Source organism: Pleuronectes platessa, chromosome 12 (genome assembly GCF_947347685.1).
Source record: "Pleuronectes platessa chromosome 12, fPlePla1.1, whole genome shotgun sequence".
In the NCBI taxonomy this organism is placed as follows: Eukaryota; Metazoa; Chordata; class Actinopteri; order Pleuronectiformes; family Pleuronectidae; genus Pleuronectes; species Pleuronectes platessa.
This window is the reverse complement of record NC_070637.1, coordinates 13,248,412-13,274,506: the sequence shown is the minus strand read 5'-3', so window position 1 is coordinate 13,274,506 and position 26,095 is coordinate 13,248,412. Positions and strand designations below refer to the sequence as shown.

At 42.5% G+C, this 26,095-nt stretch overlaps 1 protein-coding gene across 1 annotated transcript in view; it reads left to right on the top strand.

Annotated features, from left to right (window-relative positions):
* LOC128453809 (collagen alpha-1(XIX) chain) overlaps nt 1-26,095 on the top strand; it is a 97,782-nt gene that overhangs the window by 60,635 nt on the left and 11,052 nt on the right. The window contains exons 22-50 of the mRNA XM_053436898.1: nt 3,614-3,652; nt 3,757-3,801; nt 4,419-4,445; nt 4,774-4,818; nt 5,791-5,844; nt 6,309-6,362; nt 8,128-8,208; nt 9,870-9,911; nt 11,289-11,366; nt 11,761-11,796; nt 11,970-12,023; nt 12,261-12,314; nt 13,378-13,419; nt 15,271-15,375; nt 15,501-15,554; nt 15,997-16,050; nt 16,998-17,051; nt 17,190-17,243; nt 17,708-17,752; nt 18,762-18,812; nt 18,949-18,993; nt 19,986-20,012; nt 21,539-21,592; nt 22,338-22,382; nt 22,720-22,764; nt 22,862-22,924; nt 23,366-23,401; nt 24,936-24,980; nt 25,417-25,560. Coding sequence (XP_053292873.1) covers nt 3,614-3,652; nt 3,757-3,801; nt 4,419-4,445; nt 4,774-4,818; nt 5,791-5,844; nt 6,309-6,362; nt 8,128-8,208; nt 9,870-9,911; nt 11,289-11,366; nt 11,761-11,796; nt 11,970-12,023; nt 12,261-12,314; nt 13,378-13,419; nt 15,271-15,375; nt 15,501-15,554; nt 15,997-16,050; nt 16,998-17,051; nt 17,190-17,243; nt 17,708-17,752; nt 18,762-18,812; nt 18,949-18,993; nt 19,986-20,012; nt 21,539-21,592; nt 22,338-22,382; nt 22,720-22,764; nt 22,862-22,924; nt 23,366-23,401; nt 24,936-24,980; nt 25,417-25,560 — 1,572 coding nt within the window. The remainder of the gene's footprint in view (nt 1-3,613; nt 3,653-3,756; nt 3,802-4,418; nt 4,446-4,773; nt 4,819-5,790; nt 5,845-6,308; nt 6,363-8,127; nt 8,209-9,869; nt 9,912-11,288; nt 11,367-11,760; nt 11,797-11,969; nt 12,024-12,260; nt 12,315-13,377; nt 13,420-15,270; nt 15,376-15,500; nt 15,555-15,996; nt 16,051-16,997; nt 17,052-17,189; nt 17,244-17,707; nt 17,753-18,761; nt 18,813-18,948; nt 18,994-19,985; nt 20,013-21,538; nt 21,593-22,337; nt 22,383-22,719; nt 22,765-22,861; nt 22,925-23,365; nt 23,402-24,935; nt 24,981-25,416; nt 25,561-26,095) is intronic.

Here is a 26,095-nt window from a genome sequence, read left to right as displayed (position 1 = left end):
ATTTTCAGTTTCTGTGAATCAGTAATCTACTCACGTCCGACTATGAAACACTTGAGTCCAGGAGGCAAAAAAAAAGCAGCAGCAGTGCAGTGTTTACCTTTGCTGTCAAAACACCAATATGATGGCATCATCTTGTTACCAATTATCATTCCCTGACAATTCTATACATTTTTCCTATTTTTTTAATTTAAATAAATGAATCTTTATTTGTTTTTTGTACAAATAGTGGATCAGTGTTAAAGAGCTGGAGCCGCCGCCTGTCTTTTCAAGGCAGGTGAGATTAGCTGCTTTGAAATACACCAGGGAAGAGCTTACTTATTTGGTCTAGGTAATGAACTTGCTAAAATTTGGCAGCAAACTCCCAGTTAGTGAATTTTTTTCCCCCAGTAATGTATGCCGCAGAGAAACTTTAACAGAGCAGCTCACACCGGCATTCAAAGCTGTGAACTGAAGTGATTTCCTACGATCAAATTAACACGTTTGCACCGGCCACCCACTGACGCTCTAATCTCCAGCTAGACCCGAAACAAAGTCTTTGTTGTGTGAATAATGGAGACTGTGCAGCCAGACCTGTTCGTAATGTTTCACGCTGGTAAATTATAGGAGGAGGATTTTGGTTGGAAGACGCTGTTGCAGCTGCAGTGAAGGAGCAGATTAAATCAGAGAAACCCTGGTGTCATGGCGGACGTCTAATGGACGCTGCAGGTGACACGGTTCAGTCGAGGTCGATGGAGCTCGTTGCTCAGACGTTTCAAACAAGTCACTTAAAGTTCTGGAACGTCTCCAACAACAAATGACACAAATGAGCAGCCTTTTTAGAAATCAATGAACAAAAAGTGTCCGATTTAAAAACATGGCCGCTGGGTGTGACAAAGTCAGGAGGTTTGACATTTCGATGATTCCGTCCCGATGGTTTTTCGTGCTAATTGTGCCTATTGAGCCTCTGAAGGCTTCAGACACGAGCCCGGAAACAAAGTTTGATGGTTTTCATTCTTCTTCTTAATTTTCGCTGCTTGTTATCAGGTGATTCAAATGGAAATTAGACAACTTAATTATTCAGGGAACAAATATCTCTCGCTCTCCGCTGCTTTCACTTGTGTCCGTCGAATAAGAATCCTTATAACTATGTGCCGTTTTAATTGTGTTGCTCAAAACAGTGACGCTGGCTTGCAATTCTATTTGGAATGATTGGCGCTTCTTTGTGAAATTCATTTGAGCTGGAGGAGGAGGACGAAGAAAAATGTCCACGCTAAACTGAAACACTCAGTTGTGTTCGTTGTTGTGTAGTGAGCTGTGGGCCACCCAGGGCATGGGAGATGTATGCCACAGCACACAGTGGAGAGGGAAACATTAGTCATTTGATAAATGAGGCTGTTTGAATATTTAGTACCAGTCTCTGTCTGCGCTCTGTGCTTTCCCGTGGCAGATAATTTTGGCAGTTAAGCATTGATTTCCCTTACACAGCAGAAGCAGAAGGGTTCAGATCATTACCCTCCCTTCATAAACCTTCTTGTGCCTCTGTTTATTAGCGATGGGGAGGAGCGGCGGGCTTGCAGGCGTGCTCGGCCACGGTTTCCCCCCAACACCCTCAACGTAGCAAAATAGTCATTTTAGCTCAGAGACCGTCCTGCTTTTATTGCAGCCAGTGTTGCCTCACAATGGAGTTTTACAATCTATAAAACCAAATCTCTTGTGCCAAATTATGTTTGGTCAATGGCTCCAGGCCGGATTTCGCTGCTCTTGGGGAAAACTCGGGTGGAAATTTCTCCTCAGGTCACGCACTGATGGCACGGATATTGTCCCGCGTCCAAGGGGAGGCGGTTGACAGCAGCTGCTTTCGTGTGCGACTGCAGGTTGCCGATTTCCTGATTATGCAGACGCTCCGCCGGGGCGGTCAGGGACTCGGTGTCTGTCTTATGATTACTCTGACCATTGTAGCTGAAGGAAGGGAAGAGCGCCTCGTGACAAGTTGATTAGCACTGCACCTAATTCCAGTAACACACTGAAAGGGCTCAGAGGCGCACGAGAGACGGGACCAACAAGTCCTCCAACCCCAATGAGCCCATAGATCGTTTGTCCCAACCCTCTGCACATAGCCATCATCAGCACGGTTATGATGCCAGGCATGCAGCGTGTAACAGCAGCTGCAGAACATTACCCTCATGGTTACAATAATAAACACATGGTTGGGTTTATGGAACGGTCACAGTTTGGTTGTTTTCGGCAGAAAAGCTACTTCAATAGGTTTGTATATATATTTGCTGTATTTTCTATCTGGGACACTTTTATCAGAAGATGAGGACAATGATGTACTCAAATACCGCTTCAATGAAAAAAAAAAAGAACACCCTGGGAATGAATCAGAAGCTCACCTCGGTCTAAAGCTTAAGTGCTTTGGCAGCACAGAAATGTCCCCGTCCTGGACAAGGCTTTTAGCTCCTTACCTTTGCTTCTGTTGTCTCTTTCTTCTTTTCATCATTCTACTGAAAACAAGCCAAGGTCGTGTTTGTCAGGAGGTAAAACATGATGGACACAACATAAATGGCCTGAGGAGGCTTAGATGTAATGAGTTCAAATTATAGATATATATATTATTATTGTGCATCTCTTGTATAGATTGTATTTACATACGTCTGTGGCATCTGCTATTAATATAGGTCTCTGGGATTTGCACTGAAATTTATCATGAGGAATCCAACTTAAATCCTGCACGTCTCCCTGGGATGTGATTGTTTAAACCTCCTGAAACTGTTTGGTAGAGACAATGTCTTTCTGCGGAAAAAGCCATTAAGCAGATGCAAGGCTAAATACAAATAGTTTGAAAATGTATTTTCATTTGCATTTGTGATTTGAATATGGTCACATATGTCAGTAGATTGGCTATTGAATAAATGATTATGCCTCTGCAGCAGTTACAGCTAGTTGCAGGTCATCCATCCATCCCATTCTTGTGTACCTGATATCTTAAGAGGCAATTGAGATATTTTCCATATATTTTTCACCTGGACTCATGGATGAACTGATTAAATGTTTGTAGTCAAAGGTCAAGATCACTGCGACCTCACAAAACACATTTTTTGATCTTGTAAACACACCCCGGAGAGAATCCCATCAAATTTGGCTCAAGTGTTCACTGAGACTCACAATATATCTGATTATATTTGGGAGGTCAGAGGTCAGAGGTGCCTCACAAAACATGGGGTTGAGGTAAAGGACACTGAAATAAATGTGGAATGAAGATGTACTGGCTGGCGACGGCACACAGCTGCAGTGCACTATCTCCAGTTTGATCTGAAGCCATCTCAAGAAATCAGATTGTAGAATGATCCCCCGTGATGAACAGTGTGCTAATGTCAGGTCGAAATGATTTGAGGAATAAGTAGCTTTGTAGAAACACTTCAAATCTAAGTAGTTACAGTTTCAATTTGACAAGCTATAAAATAGATTTATGTAAATTGCATATATTAAGTGAAACATAGGTTCAGGTTGGTAACGAGCCAGGTTGGGACAAATATATAAAGTCGTTTCTTCTATGTCTTTTAAAATAATTAACAGTTCAGATGTGTTTTCTCTGTTTTAACTTATTGAACACTCTATTTTTCATTACTTTAAGGTGATGACAGCTCATGGATTAAGACACCTCTCTGGATCTGTAAGCAGCCGTTTCTATCATAACATCTTCCGTGGTTCAAATTGTGCACACGGTTGTATCCGGTCAGATTTTGAAGTCGTCTCTTTTCTCTTGTGATTTTAAAGGATGAAATGAAAGAGCGGAGCCAAAAAGGAGAGAAGGGGGATCAGGTGACTATCTCTCTCATTATTATTCCCCAGTAAAGACAATACAACCCCAGGAAACCGAGCATTCGTTTTCTCTAACACGGCACTCAACATTTGACACCACAGTGTGGAGAATACCCTATTTCTACATAACAATAACAAAAGCAGCACTCACCATTGATTCATCCAGAATAATTGAAGATCCCTTGCTGTTCAGATGTGGGGTTGGATGTTGTCTTTGTGCTCTGCAGGGGTGAGGCACTGAATAAATTGGTGCACAATTGTTGTTTGGACCTCGAAACAACAGATGGATCCACTTGAAGCAAAGCAGATTACAATGACCACTGAGGCACCAAACATCAAACACGTACATGAACATGGAAAGTTATTGACTTGTAGAGATTTAAGAAGGATGATTGACGATTTGAAAAAAGGTGCTGCTTTTGATTGCACTCTTGACAAAGGAAATGTACTGTGTTCTCGAACTTCACACAATATGAAAGATAACTTCACAAAGGTCCTTGATGATTTCTTTTTTTTTCTAACTCCAGTCAGAGGAAGGAGGAATGGCTTACTTCGCTGTTTTCTTTTTGCACATCTTTAAAAAAATGGTGGTTGTCTGTCTCCTTTGCTTTCTGCAGGGGGAGCGAGGAACACAAGGCTTCAAGGTAACATGCTGAAGATGTAGCACTTGCACCAAAGCTTGAGTACTGCCAATAAAATAAAGTTCAAAATTCTTTATGTACTCCTATAAATAGCCTTCCAAGTGTCTGCACAGCAGCATTCATGGCATTTTAGAATGGAGTAAAAAGAGTGTTGGTCGAAAAACATGAGACGATTCCGTCTGTTACATAGAGTAATACCTGGGATTGGCCCTATAACATGGCAGAGATGATTATGTTATATATTTGTGAGAGGTGTCTTTGTGGTATAGTTGAAATGTGATGATTCTCTGCCTCTCTACATCTTTCTCACCCTTTTGTTGGACTTTAAAAGGGAAACATAGGGCCGCCAGGACTAAAAGGAGATCAAGGACCAGCGGTGAGTCTCTGTATTCATCTCATGTCTGAGATGCTGTGCCACTTACAGTAGGTCAAACAGAGATGTCTGCTGAATATAAACAACAATGAGACAATACCACACATGTGAGAGCATACAAGCTGTTTCAGGCTAATATTACCTAAAGTACTGAAGAGGAAAAATCTCCATAAAATTACTGGATCACCAATTCTTCAGTTGTCCTTCTGTTTCCATGGTAATCATTCTGATACGATTAAGAATATGGAGATAAATGCAAACTTGCATCCTTCTGCAAGATGCAGATAGATAGAGCATGACGCAGGGCAGTTACAAGACACCATATTTACATCTATAGATCTGTATATAGTTTATGCATAAACTACTGTCCTATAATCACTAGAATGAGAATAGAATTTAAGATTTTATTACACTTTAATCTTAGCTGTCAAATACAAGGTCTCACCCTGTTTGTTCAACATTAACTAACTAATTAATGTAAACTGTTTAATGTGGCTCATTTCCCATCTGTTAACATGGAGGGGGATTATGAACTATACTCTAGTCAGGAACCAGGGGGCAATTGAAATGTTTTGGCTTCACTTTTAATATAAACATGTTGCATCACAGTCATGATAAATGCTATATAAGCATAAAAAACTTGGATTTTGTTCTACTTATTTTCGAAATAAGCTCAGTTTCCATGTATGAATCATTCAGTTCATCCATGTGTAAAGACAAAAGTGAGTCGAAAAGGGAAATGTGTATAAACAGCTCCTACAAATCTACCTCCTCTCAGTCGTGAACGTATCCCCAGAAATGAACATGAAACTTATCATGGCTTGAAGCTGCAGGGGCAACAATTAGAAAACATAGCTGTTTGAAATACGGTTTCAGCATCAACAAAGTAGCTGGCGTCAAAGCCCAGACATTTCTGTCTCCAAACAAATGGAGAAAAATAGCTCAAAGTGTTGGTTTTCCTTCGTATTTTGCCAGGGGAAACAGGGCCTGCCTGGACCCACTGGACTCCCAGGACTCCCAGGCGAGCCAGTAAGTATATTGGCACAAGACACTAGCACTTCATGTCAAGCCGTCCTTTCTCTCGTTGCCTTATCTGTCCCGTTGCCATCCTCGACTCTCAAACTCAGCCCTGCCAGAGTGAAAGAGAGAGACAAACAGGCAGAGACGGAGAGGAAGTCGGTCGAAAAAGTCCAGAATTTTTACACAGACGATCAGTAATCAAATTTAAGAATTAATTAGTGGAAAGAGGCAAATCTAAGCGCTCTATGCCAGGAACGGAGGCAGAGGCCCAATCTGTTCTCCACACCTGCTTCAGTAATGAGCATCTGTCTTTATTCAAAAGCAGGGAGGGAAAAGAGGCATTTCATAAATCCTGGCTAAGGGAAATTATGTTGGAACACGGCAGCCCGCTGAAGCAGTGAGGAGGAGGAGATAAATGTGCGAGGAGATGAAGGCCTGGTGATAGATGTGTCTCTTTTTGCCACTATTTACAGGGATCGTCAGGGGAGCCGGGGGGGCCCGGGAGAGATGGCCTGAAAGGAGAAAAGGTAACTAAACTTCAAATCAAGTTCTCACCTCAAAGAAAAATATGGCGCTGTGATGTTTTATCACAGGTTGAACATGCGAGACAACTTGTGAAGACACAGTGCAGATTGCTCGCCCCGCATGCCATCCTCAATCATGTTCTAGCTGTGTGTTTCGTGTTTGATGCCTCTGACTCCTCCGCTGTTCACACACTCATTTACTTTTGCAGTCAGACTGGTTCCAAATACCGTGCCGAATGTGGCAGAGTTGAAAAGTGCATATTTGACATGCACGTTCGATCGTGTTTGTCACTTGTTGAGGTAAACAAAGCTGTACTTTAGTCACCCTGCCCACTGGAGTCACTCGGCTACACAAAGTGCCTTCACCTCCCACATCCATTCAGGTTTATAATCCTGTTTGGTCCTCTTCCCTATACTGACGTTAGCCCTGATCCAAAATGCAGTCCTGGTTGCACATTCATGTGGTAATTTATCCATAAATGTGAGCAGGAAATGTCTGAGCACTGGAGAGAGAACTGTTCAGCTTAGTGATTAGGAGCAGGGGAAACATCTATCCTAGCTTCAAGAGCATTAACACTGAACGTGGGACTAGCTGCTAATATTGCTGACTATTACTGTTTTTCTTTAAGTTTCAAACAAAACAAAGACGGTATTTGAAGACTAACGCCCGGGGCACATCGGACGTGGTTCATCAGCAGAGCATTTGCTGCCGGCTCCTCTTTTTACATAGAATTTGCCTTGAAAATGTACATAAATAACAGATGGGATACTATGATTTCACTATACTACTCAACAAAAGTTGTTCTTTGTACTCAGTTAAATGCCACTACACAGTATGAAAACGAGCATCTTCCGCTCCTGCAAATATTTAGAAATAACTATTTTTAAACAACTTTTTTATTCTTGTGACATGTTCAACAGATAACAAAGATTTGTCCCGACAGAGCATTACAACTGTGGTGAGAGATCAGGGGTGAGATCAGGGGTGCTTTGAGCTGTTTGTTCTGCTAACATGCTAGCAGTTGCTAATTAGCTGTATAAACACAAAGTGCAACTCAAGCTAATGGGAATGTTATTAGCGTTGCAGACATTTGGCCAAAGCAGATGTTGGCCTGCTAACTTGCTAACAGTTGCTAATTAGCTGCAGAGGCTGGTGGGAATAGTATTGGCTATGCAGGCATTAAGCCATAAACATATGTATTTGGTAATAATCATCAAGATCAGTAGGATTTATCCTGATAAATTCACGGCAATAATCCAGTAAGTTCTGAGTCTAGTTCATGAAGGCGGACCCACCGGTCAACATCTCCATCCAAAAGAACAGCACTAAAAGTGCAACCTTTATGTTTTAGTGCCCATTCCATCCATCCTTTATGCCAGCATATCACAGGGCCAACACAACAAACCATCGGCTCACATTCACATCGCTGGTCAATTCAGAGCCAATAAACGTAGCCCTAAGCTGTTTGTTTTATTGGACTTTGGGAGGAAGCCTTAGTACCTGCAGCGAACCCACGCAGACACAGGGAGGACAACCAAACTCCACACAGAAAGACTCTGGACGAACCGGGACTCGAACCAGGAACCTTAAATGAAAGTGTACACATGACAATAGTCCCACGAAATACCTGAGTAGCAAGAAAGCAGACACGACTGTCTTTGCTTACCAACTTTCAGACTTGAAGGGTCCATGCAGATGAGATGACAAAGCCAGTCTTACTTTTTATCTATGGAGAAAATAATGAAAACTGTCTGTCTCTGTCTGCAGGGGGACTCTGCTGGAGTGATGGCGCCACAGGGACCTCCGGGTCCCAAGGGTGAGCCTGGAGAACCCGGAGGCGGCTATATGGTGGGTACTATATCAATTGTTGACAGTCACTCTTTCTCTGACTGTGTTGATTTCAGCCCTTGAGTCACAGAATGACAGAGTAAAAACAACAGAAGAAAATTCAACACAAGTTCACAAAAAGCAAAGCTCATCTGCAAACAGCTGGAGCACTGTCAGACAAGTTAAAGGAAACTGGCCTCCACTACTCCAGCTGTGACATTATGGAGATGCAATACCATTAAGTAATCCACCATTGGATAACCCCAGTCTGGGTAATCACCTATCTTCCCATTTTGGAGCTTATAGCTGTTGAAGCACTCTCTTTTATGGACATGGCTTTGCATATAGACATGTTCATTACAGCTTCTTGGCTGCTTGTGTGCAGCCAAGGCCCCGGTTCTGCTTGGCGCCGCTTGCACTCCTCAATCACCGGCAAGCGTTCACCGGCTTTAAACAATCATGTTTGTTTGTGTGTGTGTGTGGATGCGCTTGTGTGTGTGTGTGTGTTGATACGCTGATCTGAACATTAAGCCAGACAGTAGACCTACTCATCAAGCAAGTGGCACTGTGTTCAGCTGGGCAGAGTAATGCTGGAAAGATTGTGCTTAGGCAGAAGTATTTAAACCTCTTTAATGTACTCGAGCACCGTGGAACCTGGTGCCGGATTGGCAAAAAGGGCCATGTGACGTGTTTACAGTAGGTCAATGACCTCTTATGATGTTGTGACATATTTCAAACTCTAAACGAAGAGAGATGTCTAGCGTTTAGCTGGAGGGTTCTTCTGCATTGATCCTCATAGTCTTTTAAAAATGTCAGTTCTGTCTGGGGTCACCGGAGGAAAGCGGACTCTCACCACATTTTTATGGTTTATGTTAAATAAGATGAAGAAGAGAGGGGAAAAAGCAATAAACAGGAGCTGAATGCAGATGGTCGGAGCGGCTTTAATGAGCCAGCCTCCTCGAGTAGTTAATGTCACTTTATTGATTTTACCTTTTAAATGAATAATGAGCAATTTACTCTTCTTTCATTTGACTTTTATTATTAGCATGGATCTCCCACTGATCTGAAGTAGTGATATTAAGTTTTTATTTTCAGTAAAGGGCCAGAGCATAATGCGTAATGGAAAATTTTGTTTTAAAAAAAAAAAGGAAGGGAAATGCAGTTATAGATTTACATTGGTCTCGAAAAGTTCTGTGCTTTCCAAACTTTCCTCTGTTTTACATTTGAGTGCATTATCACAGTTCTCCCTAAAACTGTAGAACCGCTGCATCAGCTCAAATCCAACTTCTGCACAGCTAATTTACATTGTGCAATGTAGGACTTGTAACACTAATAGATGCTGAGCGCAGAAATCAATGTCTCATCTGGACTGTATGGTAAATTATGCTTACAGTAGCCTCAGTTGCAATCAAGGTTTTTCTCTGTGGTATGGCGTTATCAGGATTCCTCTGTACGTAGATGCTGGTAAAAACCTTGTAAACAGTATCGAACTCGAGCTCATGATGCAGCGCTGCGTTCAGACTGTTTGCACTTTGGACTGTAGCTCATACACAGTCAATATTTCAGTTTAAATTCCACCACTACAACAGCTTCTTTTTTGTTTGTTCTGCACCTCGTCCTCAAAGTGAATTGCTGATGAATCTCCAGTGAATCCCTAATGTCTTCTTCCTGTTGTTTTCTAGGGCGACGGGTTGCCCCTAACCAGAGGGTCTCGCGGACCCAAGGTAGGAAACACTGTGGTGGTGGAACATCACCCACACAACTATCTTTCATATGTGTCCACCTAAATCTGGAGTATACTGTATGTTACTGAAGGTGAAACCCCCAAAACATATGGCCCACTCAAATGACGAGAAACAAAAAAATATGACTAAAAAGATTCAGTACATGGAAAAGCAGAGGAATCCAAAGACTCTGTGGCATGAAAGGCATGGTAAAAAACTTACCAGGCCTTGGCAGGAAATCACTGAAGGAGGGAAATCAGAAAAAGACAGGAAGTTAAGTGCACTGAAATAAATACAAGTGAAACAAAATGGCATAAGGACAAGTCCAACAGAGTATCAACAAAGAAATGAGCCCGCAGAGATATAAATGTAAATCAAAAGTCTTTCAAAAGCTCAAAAGAAAAGTCAGTATCATAACACTATATATGTTGACATCTTAAGATCATTGATATGTTTGCTACTGTACTTCCATAAGCTACTTTCATATTTAAGTACAATATAATTGAATGGTTCACAGTATTTGTTGGTGGACTGACCCCCCCCCCCCCCGCATGAACACAAGCAGTTTGTCAGCATCAACCATCATTTGATTTGATTTTAAAGCTGATGTTATTCAACACTATCAATTTTATTGAAGTGAATACTAGCCAACAGCAATATGTCTATACTTCTGAACTCTCATGGTTGAGGTGATTAACTTAGTATTTGAAACACATGAAGTGACTGAAGCTGACAGTTTTGACCTCACTCTGAAGTATTTGTTAAGTTGCTCATCCTTTACTTTCAGAGGAGTTCTTAAATTGTATTCAACACTTGTAGCATCATTTATCTGTTGCCGTTAGCAACCTGTTGAGACCTTGCTGACTAGTTTTCACACTCTTGTTTCCAGCACAAACTGAAAGTCAACTTAGTTGATCTCCTCTGCAACTTTTCCACTTATAATCCGGGCAACAGGGCGACTAGAACTTTTTATACAAGGATCCCATTATATTGCCACACACTGTGGCGACTGCTGTAGGAAATACCTTTCAAAACAGCACAGATAATTCCTGATGATATCATGCTGAGTTTGGAAACAGGTTTCGAAAATAATGCAGGATGCCCCAATTATCAGTGAAAAAACAGAATATGCTATTCTATGGCAGCACATGCACGAGTTCAAATGAAATAGATAATGAACATGTGCATACCATTGGCCTTAAACGTGCCTTTGTTTCTTAGCCTTGGAGCTACAAACGGCAAAACATAAAGGGGAAAAATGAGTTCCAGCAGTGTGAATAGCTAATGATCACGCAGTGCAGCAGTTCTTCATGACGTTTGAATTCACTATCACAGGAAACCCACTGAAGGTGCTTTTAAAAACCTTTTTTTTATCAGGGTGAGAGAGGTGTCCCGGGGTTGCCGGGAGAACACGGTGAAAAGGGCGAAGTTGGAGAGAGTGTCATGGGTCTTCCTGTGAGTATGATTTCGTATTGATCGGCCTCTGTCTCCCACATTCATTATTTAGTTCAAACTACATCACGTTCTTGTGTCTTTAGGCATAAAAGAGTGAAATCCTCTTTGAATATGGGGATCAGTGTTCAATAAATTCACTCTAACATGTGACTGCTGGTCATTACCATGAGGCGCCGGCGTAGTGCATTCTGCCTTCATCATATATGCGCCGCACTGCTAGGTTGAACCTCGCAGATTAGATTGTGAGTGAGTCTCTTCTTTCATTTTTGAAATACCGGATTTTGGGAGACAGAGAATCGATAGAACTAAAGGTGTCTAACACAATTCCTTTATTGGATCCTTGGTACTAGAGGGCAGATTGTGTTAACAAGATGTGCTGTGTGTGTGTTCATAGGGCCTCATGGGACCCCCCGGAAAGCCGGGAATCGAGGTTTGCCGGAAAACACTCTCAATCCACAAACAAATATGTTCATGTTTATTTCCACTGATTATCAGCGGCTCATTGATGCTGTGACTAGCAGTCTTGCAATTATTTTATGACACAAATAACACTCACAGTTTGGTAAAATCATTAGTGTCTTGGTGTTTGTCTGTTTATTCCAGGGCCCTCGTGGATCAACGGGTTTATCTGGCCCCCCTGGAGCTCCAGGAAGAGAGGTGAGTGAGATCAGTGTGTCCCTCCACATTTAGTCACTCACAGATAACTGCAGATAAAAGATGGCTGAAAGCAAAGAAGAGCTTCCCACTGTGAGCATTCGAGTGATGTATCACAGAACCTGGATACAAAACCCAATCTGCTGCATTGAGTGTGAAAATAAAGTTACAGCCTCGAATGTGTGCTTGACATCATAGCCAGGGGGGGATTGCTAACTCTTTTCTTTTTCTCAATTATAGGGCTCCCCTGGTCGATCAGGCCCCCCGGGCCCTCCTGGACCCGCAGGTGAACCAGTAAGTAAGAAAATCTAATTCTAGAGTTCGGCATCAATGCTCTGCAATGAGAACTTCTGAGCTCCCTATAATTACCAGCCAGTTCCTTCACTAACCAACAGCACAACAACAAACTGGCAGCTTCCTGTTGTCAGTGGTTGAGGAAGCTCTTCAAAATACAAATAAATAGACACAAATGTACTCAAGTAAAAGTAAATATACCACTTTGATTTTAATATAATTAAATACGCACTTACTTTTAAATATACTTTCAAGTATTAAAAGTAAAAAATACTTTCAGCATGTAGCCTTTTCCCTAATGAAACAGTCACCAGTGACGCTACAGGGGGCGGGGTCTAATGTTACTTGCCTGCTCTGATTGGATCAGTGGAAGTGGTGTTGAAAGTATAGAAAATTGCTGTAGATATATAGTAGGGTAAAAGTGAAAAGTACCTAACAATATATCTACTTATATAGTACAACTGAAAAATGTACTTCCCGTAACAAAGTAAGTGTATTTTTTTTACATCCTACTACTGCGTATTATTAGCACATGTTTCTTTTCTATCTTTTTATATCTCAGGAAAACAACATGTACTTAAAGTTCTAATCACTCTAGTGTGAGCATCATATAAATGCTGCTGTTGCTGCACGCATTACATTTGTGCCTATTCACAATCATGTTTTGTAAGAAACTATGAAAACCATTTATACCCAACTTTTTTTTTTTTTTAATACACAGGCTTTGGTTTTGAATGTTTTCTCATCTAAAACAACAATATTTTGAGGATGCGTGGACTCTGTTGTCTAGCAACAAAGTCATTATACTGTCTCCTCAAGCGTTGCAGTTTAAAATACTGAAAATACAAAGGTGACAAAGGAAATTTGTTTTAAAATGTTTGGGGTGAAAACACATTTCTTAAAGGCAGAGATGATTATTTTTATAAATTTGTGTTCGGCACAATTTGCAAAATGCCGCTTCTACAGACAAGCAGCAGCAGAAAATATCAAACACAACAATGTCTCGTCAGCTCTGAAAACAAGTGTGGTGATGATTCATTGATATTTGTTTTCTCTTTGACAGATTGCTCTGCCACTCGTCGGAGACATGGGAGCTTTACTCAAGGTATTCTATCTTCTTAGTTAATGATAATTACAGTTTTCTTACAAAAAATAGCATGCAGAGGGCCTTTCTGGTTCATGATTTTTATAACTATCAGTTTTTTTTGTTTATTTGTAAAGGTAATTTTAATTATTATATGTGGATGGTGTTAGTGTGAAGAAGTTGTAAAAGCCATTAAGTGCTTTCATCAGGGTGAGTGGGGGAATTCAATAATTCATTCATCACAGTCAAACCATACTGCATGACATCATGTGTCATTTTTTTTTTTTTTAGATGATGATGATAAAATGTAGATTTTCAGTCCAAAACACTTGAATGTGGACTTAACTGTGTCCATAGATTAACATTAAAGTTATTTTTGCTAAATATTTGCAAACTTCTGTAGCTTCCGTTGACCTCACACAGAATTTTACATTACTTTGCTAGATATTGGAAGGGAGATGTTAATTGCTGCCGATAAAAATTAATTTCTCTTGCACGAAAAACCTACATTTGTACTTTACAGGAGGATTTTTCTGATTCGTATGTATAACTGCACCAACAAGTCATTGGTATATCATTGTCATTAGTGATATCACACAATGTGTTAGTGATAATTGAAGTGACCATTAACATGGTCCCTAAAACCACCAGACTTGAAGCTTCTATCTTAACCTTCTCAATGGGAAACGGTAGCCCTTAAGTGCAAAACACGATAGCAAAGCCCAAAATACAACAACAAATAAGTAAACATTATGTCAAATCGAAACAAATGCATATAATAAAACACAACAGAAAATAACAAATAAACAACAACTAATCACAGATTTGAGTTGCCATTATGTTTGAAATACATAAAGGATATTGCACCTAATGTTTTTCATCATTGCAAAAAGTGTCTAAGCCCATTTTCTGACCAGAATGCAGACTTTGCGCTGAAACTCCAAAAACAAACCTAATGGAAAACACTTTTCCGCCCTCTGTGATTTGAGAGTCGAGCGCTGAAAAGGTGATTGAGTGCTGCTCTTGTGAACTTTTATCAAAACCGTTTTTTCAAAGTACTCATTGTTTTTCTCCCTTTCTATTGACTGGAGCTGATTTAGACATCTCACAGGGTTTTGTTACCTGAACGACAGCATTGTATCTAAATGTAATTTTTGATATAAAATGAATGCCAACTCTTGACAATGCTTCGTATATATGTCACTGATAGAAAGAAGCGAGGCGGCAGGAGTCTTGTAGTTTTCTGTCGCTGCTTCTCTTTGCCTCAACTCAAGTGCCCTGTTGGATTCTAACTCCTGTTTAGAGCCTCTTTCATCAGTGTTGCTTAGTGACACTAATTATTACTTCAAACACCAGACTGACACCTACGAAATATGGCGAACCCTTTCGACTGAGGCATTTCTCTCTTCATTTGTAAAGTCAATAATAACATGTTTTCACTCTCCTTATTTTCATGAGAAATCTCTACAGATCACCTTCCATTTCATATTTCAGCCTTTGTGTAACATTGTTTCTTCTAATGGTGCAGTGTCTCCCGCCTCCCTCTGTCTTAGAGCTCCTACCGCTCTCCTGCAAGGTGCGGCACCTCTATCTAGACCCGATGAGGGGGAAATGATATTTAAGATTCTCACCTAAATGTCACAGTCAATGAGTTTGACAAAGTTCACCACTCACCTCGATGAGAGACACTCGCGGTGGGCTCACATTAGTTCTGCTCTGTAGACATTTAGCGAACACTTTGTGTCAGACGGGGTCTCGTCCTCCACCCGGGGGATGTGACATAATAAAGGGCGAAAAATGCGCTGCACCGGCTCGCGCTTGATGAAATCTTATCTGTGCCACTGTGTTTTGCTCCCTGCCTGCGCTCGGCAGAATGCCTGCAGTGTGTGCCAGACGAGAGTCCCGGGCATGCCCGGGCAAAGAGGAGAGAAGGGGACCCCCGGAGCGCAAGGAGTCGAAGGCATGGTGGGAGAAAAGGTACAAGCGACTCGTCAGCTTGGAACAGACCCAGTAAACATGTTGATCTGATCATGATCTTTTCCTAAAGGTGCTGCTTATTAAATACTACAAGTGTGTTCATTGTGTATTTCTATAATAAACAGGGAGATCCGGGTATAAGAGGCCCTATGGGTAACCCCGGGAAAGAAGGGCCAAAGGTAGGCAAAGGCATGTTCGGCATTAATGTACCATACAGTATATTACAGGCACATTGTTTATGTAATTGTAATTGAATTACGCACATGACAAAATAATCTGTTGAACTAAGAGCCTCATTCTGGGACATTGTTTATTGAAATGTGTGTTTAATGTAGTATTTGGAGATTAGCGCTGACAAACGCTGTTCATAAATTGGCTTTGAGATTATCTCTGGTAGCCCAACCAGCTGTTCCACAACTCATATCATTCTGCACACGTGCTGTAGAAGTTGTTGCCATGGATACGGTGTTGTAGAGCCGTGGAAAACCGTCAGGGCAATTTCAAGTCACGTGCTGAGAGAAGAGAAGGAGACAGTCTGAAGTTTACGTCCATCAGCCGTTAGTTTGTTTTGGGGGGCCTTCTCATCTTTGGGTAAAAAAAACATTCTGTGTGTTCCTGCAGGGGGTGAAAGGAGAGAGAGGGTTCCCAGGCCCGACAGGAGACAAAGGAGATGAGGTGAGCGCAAACAAGTTTCAAAACAAATTAATTCTGTAGTCATCTGACAATCTGAAACCACTGTGACATTGAGAGGTGGGTGTTTTTTCAAAAGAATGTAAATATATTGTAATGTGGGCCTCGTCATGAAGCCTGTTTGCTTTTGAAAGGAGCTATCAGTAGCTGCGTGTGCACTGTGCCCTCTCCGTGGCACTCAGAGGAGCTGTTTTTAAAGAACCTTGCCTGCCCAGTGTGTGCGTGATGCTTTTCAACTTCCAGCATTGAACTGTAATGACAGGAGGTTCTCACGAAAAACAAGCAACTTGCAAATGGATTTTATAGGTTCAATATCAAAAACCATGTCTATTAGCTCTGTTTATGTTTTTTCTTTCTTTTCAGCTATTAAATAAATTGACGCAATAATCCCCCTATAAATAAAATGGTACAGAAATTCCTCATCCAAACAAATAAATATAGAAGCTGCACAAATGCTTTACTGCAGATATTTGCATGTTTTACAGCTTCTACGTATCTATTCAAAGCTGCAATAAAGATAAGAAAATAATAGTGAATAAACACGCATGCTTTATGCACACAGTCATGCAGTGAACAGAACGTTTTAATTCCCCCTCTTCGATATAGTTGTAATTTCATTGAGCCGTATTATTTCATTAGTGATTGCTGTTGCCTAATGGATTCCTGAAAGGCCTGTCCAGGTAACAATTAGCCAGGTTTGATGACTCGGACCAACACATTACCACTGACTCCTTAGGGAGAGAGATCTGTTAAGTGTGGGGAGGGGTCGTGAGCTACAAGATGCAAGTAATGTAAATCTAATTTTTTAAACATCTTACCTCTAAGTATAGTGCCAAGAGGGCATTGTAGGTCCAGTGCTCTAAATTATAAATGTAAGCATTCGATTTCATGAGTTCATTTTAAAGAATGATGATCCTCCTTGTCTCTTTCAGGGGCCTTCAGGAGTACCAGGGTTGCCTGGTGTGACCGGTCGTACAGGGGCCCCGGTAAGAAGCGTGTCTATCACGTAGAACTGATATTATACCCAAACTTCCTTTTCACGGTTTTAGATCTATTTTATCTCGTGAGGGTTTATTCTATTGCACAGATCAGATTTCATTGCAAGGATGTTCTTCTGTTTGCAGGGGCTGTTGGGAAGACCTGGTCCATTGGGCCAGTCAGGAGGAAAAGGAGATAAAGTAAGTTGTTTTACCACTTAGAGCAGATATCCCCATAGTGGGACTAATAATGGATAATCTTTATGTAGCTAGTGTGTATATATCTCAGTTTTTTACACAGTATAGTCAAACGTGTTTTCAGATATTGCTTGTTATGTCGTGGCCCAAACCCGGTTTACAAATTAATTTAAGTTACCATGTCTAAATGTTATGTAATGTATATGTAATTCCTTCAAATGTTAATTCTACATACATTTAAATGGACTGTATTTATACAGTTCTTTTAATGATAATAGTTCTATGGTTTTTATCATTGTCAAATCCCAAAAAGTGTAGGAAACCATATCTTCAATCTTTAAATGTATTTTCTCTTGCAGGGCTGGTGAATGAGCTTCAGTATCATTGGATTACATTATCATGGGCCTGTGTTTAAGATTTGAATTTTTCACAGCAATGTTTGATTCCTATGTGTTTGCGATTGGCAGGGAAACGAAGGACCCACAGGCAGACCAGGGCTCCCAGGGCCTCCGGTGAGTTCCTCCTGCTTCAACAGGAGCCAGCTGCTTGATAACAAGTCTGAAAACCTCCGAGGGTCACGGATCTGTGTGGCCCTCAGATGTACACTGAAAACAGTGTACATCTGTTACACATACTTTCTTTACTCTGGTCTAAAATAACATCTTAAGGTCACAGACTTATGTTCCACCCACGATGAAAACATTTAGACATGATTATTATCTTGCTTTTTTCAGCGTGACTCAGAGATCTTTCAATCCCAGGTTCACTACAGATGTGACCGTCAGTGCACTCACATCCTGCTCGGACTGAAAGTGTTTAGTTTAACAAGAAAAATGTAACTGACAAACAAGCACAGATGTGATGAAATTGTGGCGACCCGCTCTTTGCCATTGAATCCTGTTCCCTCCCTCTAGAAGGCCAGTGAGTAAGCACTTTCAAAGACAAATCTATAATTCATCAGCCGTCCCCTTGAACCCGCCGTGCCCTCCCACACCCGGGTCTCATAAACTGCAGTCTAGGAAGACAAGGGATGGCTCAGTGGCCTGAAAAGGGCAGAGGCATCCGCTTGATTCTAAATGAGAATCTTGACTCCTTCTCCATTTACGATAGCTTCCCCTTTACCAGTGTATCATGGGAAAAACACTCTTTCATGTTCTAATAGAGGCCCTGACGTCCAGATTACCTAGTTCTCATAGCCGAATCTCTTTTAATCAGGCTTGCTCTCTGTAATTCTCGGATTCTCTCGTTTTGAATTAGCACTGGCTCAAGGATTTCCAAGTCTACTGTTCTCAGCTTTTCCTGTTCCCTTCTCTTCTCTCGCGCACCCTCTCGATTTCTGTGTAATCATCAAATGAGCTATTCATTTCTCTTGTGTAGCTTTTAAGGGCTTAACACTTAATAACCGCTCCAGACCTACTGTACAGTTTTCTGTAAAGACTCTCTGTGAGTAAAACTCCACCCCAACAGTGGAGAACGTGCCTGGGAGGAGGTGTCTGATTTGCTGTTGATTGTTTTTTATAGGGTGTACCCTACGTGGAGGGCAATGGGATGAGCAGTCTGTACAAGCTGCAGGTAAACACCTTCACTGATAACGTTGTGATGCACTGAATGCATGCAGACATTGCTCTCTGGAAAAAATCTCTGTTTGTGGTTAAAATGTTGTCTGACCCATATTGCTGAGTCATAATATAAGAATATGTCATTTCAGAGCGGTGGAGCTCTTTTAGGACCCCCTGGAGCTCCTGGTGCTCCGGTAAGAACAATCATTGTCATGCCTGAAGCAAATCATATGCATTGTTCCGTGGAGACGCAGCAGCAGCACACAGCAATGTTGATACTATAGGAGCCGCAGATCCTGGGAGAGCTGAATAACAAACAACCTGACCGGCACTCCAGTGTCATCTCGGCGTCTGAGGCCCTTATATCACAGTCAATCATGTTCATTGAGATCTTGCGGTGTGTGAGAGCCAAGAGGCTCCTTGACTCTCAAACAGGTGTCTCCGTCCCGCCCCAGGACACACAACATCATTGATATGCAAAACTGTCCTAGAAATCTTAGCCGCTCTGCTCTGTGCCAAGCCGGAGTGACCCGATCTGGTTATCAGCCCCCCCCCCCCCCCACACACACTCCTTGCTCGTCCTTATCGGACAGTTTGTAATCTCATCCGGTCCTGGGAGACATTCCCTCACAGGCCCTGCAGGGACCCATCCACGACAACCAACACTTTAGGTGCTGACAAAAAATAGGCATTCCAATACCGCCACAGTACAATGCACATGAGCCCCAGCTACATCTGGAGGATGCCCCCCCCCCCCCCTGAACTGCATCCATCACAGCCCAACAGCTCAGAGCAATCAATACGAGAGCATCTTCATCAATGTTAAAAGGGACAAGGGACACACTTTATTTTTCATCAATGATTCCTTTCTGTTTTTGTGTTAAATGCTTGAGTGGATTAAAAAAAATTGCATTTGCAGTGTTTGTAAAGCATGTGTGGTCGCAACTGGAATATGTGATCCATGGCATTCCAAAGTTTCTGTAGAAAGCCCACAGTTGCATGTAACACAATGTAAGGGGGATTTACAGGCCGACTTTTTGAAAGAAATGATGCAATAATGAATACCATAAATTCTAATGACAATAACATACAGTTACATGTCATTTCAGGCTATATTTATGGGTTTTATGGTGGCAGTTGTCACATTCACTGGGGTAATCTGTCCTTTTTTTCCTTCTTGTTTAAGGGTCCCAAAGGAGACGAAGGGGTTGCAGTGAGTTGAAGCTTTTCATTCTCGAGTATATTCTCATGAAATATTTGTCTATTTTCCGCACCGCCCAAAACACAGAGGAGTCAGAGTTGCCAGTTGCTTTCCATCATTGTCTCTGTGGTTCTCCCCAGCATAAGTCAATACGCCCTCCAGCCTAAGCACTTAACCAGTCTCAATCGAACTGTAACACACGGCCGAAAAGAAAAAAAATCACATCATCACATCTCCTGCAAGTATGAAACTGTTGTACCATATTGTCTTTCCAGTGGGAACTTATGAACCTGCTCTGCACTTCAGATCCCCCCCCCCGCCTCCCTTTCCCCAGGATGACGCCCGGAAAACAATCCGCCCAGACACAGAAACAATCCGACGCATCATCTCAAATTCTTTATTCTCACAGGGCCAATTGCATTTTTTATTGTTTTGTTGCCCAGTGATTTTTCACCAGGATGTTAATTTGACATTTTAATAAATTGTGTGAGCGTCTCCGGTGCTGTGGTGAAATTGCCCCAATCCGTCTCACAGCTGATCCTCTGGCTGGCCCACTCTCCTCTTAGCCGCGCTCGCTTATTCATGACAATTTACATGGGTGACAATTACCTGCACAATCCGTCTATGTCAGCGCCGGTTGCCCCTGTGCTCCGCGTAATGGCATTTCTCCGTGGCAGCGTGCGCAAGATGAGGTAGATAGAGGCCATCACTTGTTTGGGCGCGTGGAATGGGTCTCTATTTTTAGTGCGGAAAGCCAATCTGATTGTGTCTGTCAAATGGGAATCTTTTCTCCCTCCCCTCTTTAGACCTACAAGGTGTGACAGCGTGTGTCACAGATCATAAAATATAATGCACTCAGGTTAACGCAGTGTCCTCTTAGGATTGTCCTCACATTGACACATGAGAGGTTGTGTTATCACCCTGTCGGGAATCTGAAGGGGAGACGTGAAAATGCGTGAAATGCTGGCTCCTGCCGAATTTAATTGATTTGCCTCTGATCTACATAATGTTGTTAATTCCTTACGTCCTTATTTTGTAGTGAAGTGTCCATTCTGAACCTGCCTGTTTGCTCGGCCTGTGGTAATGCTAGTTGCAGATTTCGTCCTGAAAAAAATGGCCAGCAGTAATTGAGCGGCGAAACCCTGGAGCTGTGATCGTCACCTTTTTGTTCAAAGTTTGGTGAAGCTCATCTCAGTAGAGAGAACCCAGTGGCAGTTGTCGTGGACGTTGATGCGACCCAGGCGCTTCTGCAACAGTGCGCCGGACACCAGTTTATTAATATTGAACGTATCACGTATCCAAAATTCGACCCTGTACTTCTGTGGACCTTTAACAATACACTTGCCAAGTGAGAAGCCTTTAGAGATTCCTGGAATAAGTAGATAAAGTCCTTTACCTTCCTGTAGCTCATCATTAAACTTGCCCTCCAAAAATAGCTTCTTTCTTAGCCACCAAAGGGGAGAACCAACAACCTTCAGTCTTTATCACTTGTGACTTTTTTGTCTTGACACAGCAGCTGTTGTGTTCTTCTCTCGCAGGGGGAACCAGGGGCCATGGGATTACCCGGGCTGGAAGGGCTACCCGGTGCCAAGGTAGGCAACACATCGACCCACATGCATCTCATCTGCCGTGACCGAACCTGATTATAGAGCGAGGCAAAGTAGTTTGCTCTCTACCTCATTCTCATTACAGAACATATCAAGATATTTGTCTCAAGACAAAAGGCTCATCGGTGTGAAAAGACTCAATTTAGGGGAACATATGTTTGGGAGAATTCACTTGGGTTTTTCTGAAGCGTTGCCTGAACTTATTCCAGGTCGAATTTTTATATGCACAGTAATATCACAGCAGTTTGTGTTCATGTAATAGTCCACCATCTGCACAATGAACTGCTCCTATTGGATGCATTTTCCTTAATGGAACAAAACCCTGCATGCTACTCATCACAGCTTTGTGCATCTAACTGTATAAAAGGTTTCCGCTGACTGACAGTGTGTGACTGCTCTGTACGTGTGTGTGTGTGCTTGTGCGTGTGTGTGTGTGTGCATCGGGGGGATGGAACATTATAGTTTCTGTGTTATCCAGAGTAGTTTATCTTTGAGGGGAACTGTCAAAAGGTGAGATATATGCAAAGTGTTTAAAGTTCATGAGGAGGTTGTTTATAATATATCAGTGAGTCGAAATCCGTCATGTTTTTAACGGTTTGAGCCGTTTTCATTTCATTTGTCTTCACACCCAGGTTTGTGCTTCACTATACAGTGAATGTCTGCCTGACGTGACAGTGATTTATTTGTATGTGTGCATCATCTAACTGACACGAGCTGTTGTTTCCTTCAGGGTGATATTGGTTTGCCTGGTTCACCAGGGGCATCAGGTCCTCCAGTAAGTACAATTTTTCCCCCCGATAATCTCACCTCTACTCACACTCACACATCCCTGATCAATCATCTATGTTTTTTCTGCTACTGGCAAAAAGTCAATAATGTTTCATAAAGTACTCAGAACAGCAGCTATCATTACACGAGTCCCATAACACTGCACTACTTCCATTAAGAACTCGGGGTGTGGACCTGTGGCGTGTGCAGTGAGTTTTCTCTGCAGCATGTGGTAGCCTGTTTGCTTTATTAGAAATGGAAAGCTGCAGAGGTGCAGTAGATATGAGACCATTGAGGACCCGTCAAACCTGGTCTGCTCTCTTCCTCCCTTCTGTGATTGACAGGGGAAGCCCGGAACTCGTGGAGAACTGGGGATCCCTGGAGAACCGGTGAGCCACAGCCTCTAAGTCTCTTTGAGCTGTCAATCCACGCATCATTCCTTTGTCACAGCCGACTGACACATCGGCTGTCTCTGTTCTCTGACAGGGTGAGCGGGGGCCGCTCGGAGAGACAGGATTCCCAGGGCCTGAGGGACCCCAAGGTGTTCCTGTAAGGATGCTACATGAATTCTGTTGCTCCTCTCTTTTAGAATTATAACTAGCTGTTGCCAAAGCCCCTAAGAATAATGTGCAGGTTGAAAACAAGGCCTTGAGTAACACAGTCCTCCTTTATATCAGCACGGTTGTTTCACCATTACATGGATAAAAAGAGAACATGATTCAATGACAATATGGATCAAATACGTTTTTTAGCTAGCTCTTGTCCTGTACATGATTTGCATTCCTCTATGTGATTACCATCAGAGATGGTTTGTGTAATTTTCCCTGCAAGCGCACAAAGGAACAGTGTTCGCACAGCAATCAGGATCATTATCCCTTGGTTGAGATATCTCATTAACTGTGGAGATTACTAGGAGAGCAACAGCGCTGATCCAATCGAAGGTGGGAGCTGATACAAAATGTCTTTGTTTGTGTTGCGCTCCTCGAGCAGGGGAGGCCGGGCAAAGACGGAACTCCAGGATACAAGGTAAGTTGAGCACACACGTTGCAAATCCCCTTATAGAAAGTGCCGAGGTATAGAAAGATGGCGCAGCAGATTTTTATCACCCCCCCCCTGCCCGCCCCCTCAGGCTGCACCATCATGAGTGCATTAAAGCTATTTGCATATTTGAGATTTTAACGATAATAACGAAATGGAATCCTGCAGATTTAAGGCTTTGTTGACTTTTAGTCTTTTTACCCTAATTATACAGTTAATGCTTTCAGGCAATGATAAAATGTTTGTCATAGAGGGCAGCAGACACTTAGATTAAATATGCATTTTCCTGCCCAGTGAACCTGGCTCAAATTGAAACAAATACTGCAGCAAACTCTGCTTCTAGGTGACTGATTCAATATATTACTCGCGTCTACTACATAAGAATGGGCTCACAGGACGAAGAATAGATCTGCCATGAAGAGCCATTTCCAACAAATTACACGACCTAATGCCCAAACTGGATTGACGACGAGCTTTACTGTTTTGCTCCCTGATTTACAAGATTTTTCCAACTTAACGCCAGTCCCAACAGTTTATTGTTTTCTGATTATTATGATTGTTAGTTAATATTCTTCCATCAAAATCTCAACACTGCACAGAGCCTTTCCGCGGTTTAACTCTCATGCGTTTCTGCCGCGGCGCTTGAGTCTTCCGGTGGGACAACAGTGCCATCTAGCAGGTGGCTTTCGCTCCTCCACCCAGACACCTTGCTCACCGCTTTGAGGTTTAGTGTAATGCTCAGGGAAGCACATTTCAGTAGGTAAGATGATAGATTTAAGCCTCCCATCAGGCATCGGGGGAATACAGAGTACCGCAGATTAAAGCAAGCAGGGGAGAGCGGCATCACAAAGAGAGGCCCGCTTTAAAACCACATCATGCCAGATTGTCTTTCTGCATGGCTCCTGTAATCCGGCAGGAAATTGATACAAAGATGCTCCCAGAGGTGTTCCTGCGAGCGCGGTAAAGGGGAGCAATGAGGAGTGACAGGGAGGGATTGGAAGACACAAGATGTGACACGGAGCCAGAGACAGGTATTCTCTCTGCCGGCGTCGCTGCGCAGGAGAGACAGGCGGTGGGAAAAGCAGGCATTGCTCAAACAAAACGGGGGCGATACAGAGGAGCCGTGACATTGCAGAAGGTGAAACACTATACAGGGAGATATTATACTAGCGATACACCTGAGCTGAGTAAGAAGCAATCAATGCATCTGGAGAACAAAAAAAGCACATTTCTCAAAGTCAGGTTCACACCGGGAACTGAAACTTCTGCAAATAGTCGAGCAACATGAGCAGTAAGCTATTATTGTGGTTTTAAGTAATAATTACCTAGCCCAGTGTCCACAGATTAGGATAATGGATTTCAGTGTGTGCCCCTGCATGTTACAGTAACGTCAATACTTTGTTTGTGTAGTGGGTGAAAACCTTAAGTCTGCATTATTTCTTTTTCCAATTACTAGTATTACTTTTTACTTTTTTTTTTTCTGCAACAAAAAATACATGTGTCTGCTTTTTCTCTCTCTCAGGGATCTTCAGGTACAGCAGGGGACAGGGGATCCAAAGGAGAACGTGTAAGTAGCATCATTCCTAAAAAGAAGCCGTTTTGTGACTCTCAGTATAAAGGGTTGGATGCATAGTAATGAAAGTCTTCTCTTCAGCACAAATATGACTAATCCCCACAAGCGCATAAGCACCAGATAAAGGCATTTAACGCTCAGTGCAGCTTCCTATTGTATTTGCAAGGCGAAATTACCGAGCTCGGTCACACTTCCGCAGTATCTATTGCAAACGCTGGTAATAGAGGAAACAAAATTAGGCTGTTAGCTGCAGCAACAGAACATCAGAACCCCTGAGTGGACCCGTTAAGAGGACTGGCTCTCTGTGCACAGCATGTTGAGTGAACGGACATGAACATTTTAAATGGCTGTACTGCAGCTAAGAAATGCATTTCTTTTGTACTTATTTTTTTAGCTGACATAATGTTTGTGTGGGTTTTCTGTAACGTAGGGCGATACAGGGATTTCTGGGGAAAGAGGCGTCCAGGGCGAGCGAGGTCGCACAGGAGACCCTGGCCCGATTGGACCCCTGGGACCAGCTGGCCACAAGGGTGATCCCGGCCCTCCAGGGCAGCTGGAGAGTTCAACCCTCCTGGTAAGCTGTAAATCTGCACATACCTCCGAGCAACCACAGACTGTCCTCCCTCTTGATTTCAACAGTATACAGCCTTTCCGAATCCCCTACCTGCCTCCCCGAGCTTGAGCAACTAGTTCAGTCTCTGTTTCCCTGTGTGGAGAACATCAAATCATCAAAACATCAAACGAGGCTGTGCAAGGGAGGCGGCTGCTCCCTTTCTGCTCAACACTTCCCACTCCCGATCATCTAGGCTCAACAGAAGGTCAGAGAGGGAGAGCGGTGCAGACGGCGAGGAGAGTCAGAAACGCGTGGGCGTGCCTGGAGATCCGCAGAGCAGCGAAAACACCTCCATGTGTCACAGACATTTTACACAGACCCTGCGCAGTCACAGCGCTTATACAACATTCACAGCCCGAGATGAAAAGCTGTTTCAAATGCAAAGATGCAAGGTCCAAGGCTACTTTTGTTTGCCACTGCTACTGAGGCAGCCCTGAAAATAACCGAAAGAGAGGTTCAGACAGGCAGAGAGTATATTTTTATGTATTTGCTTTAG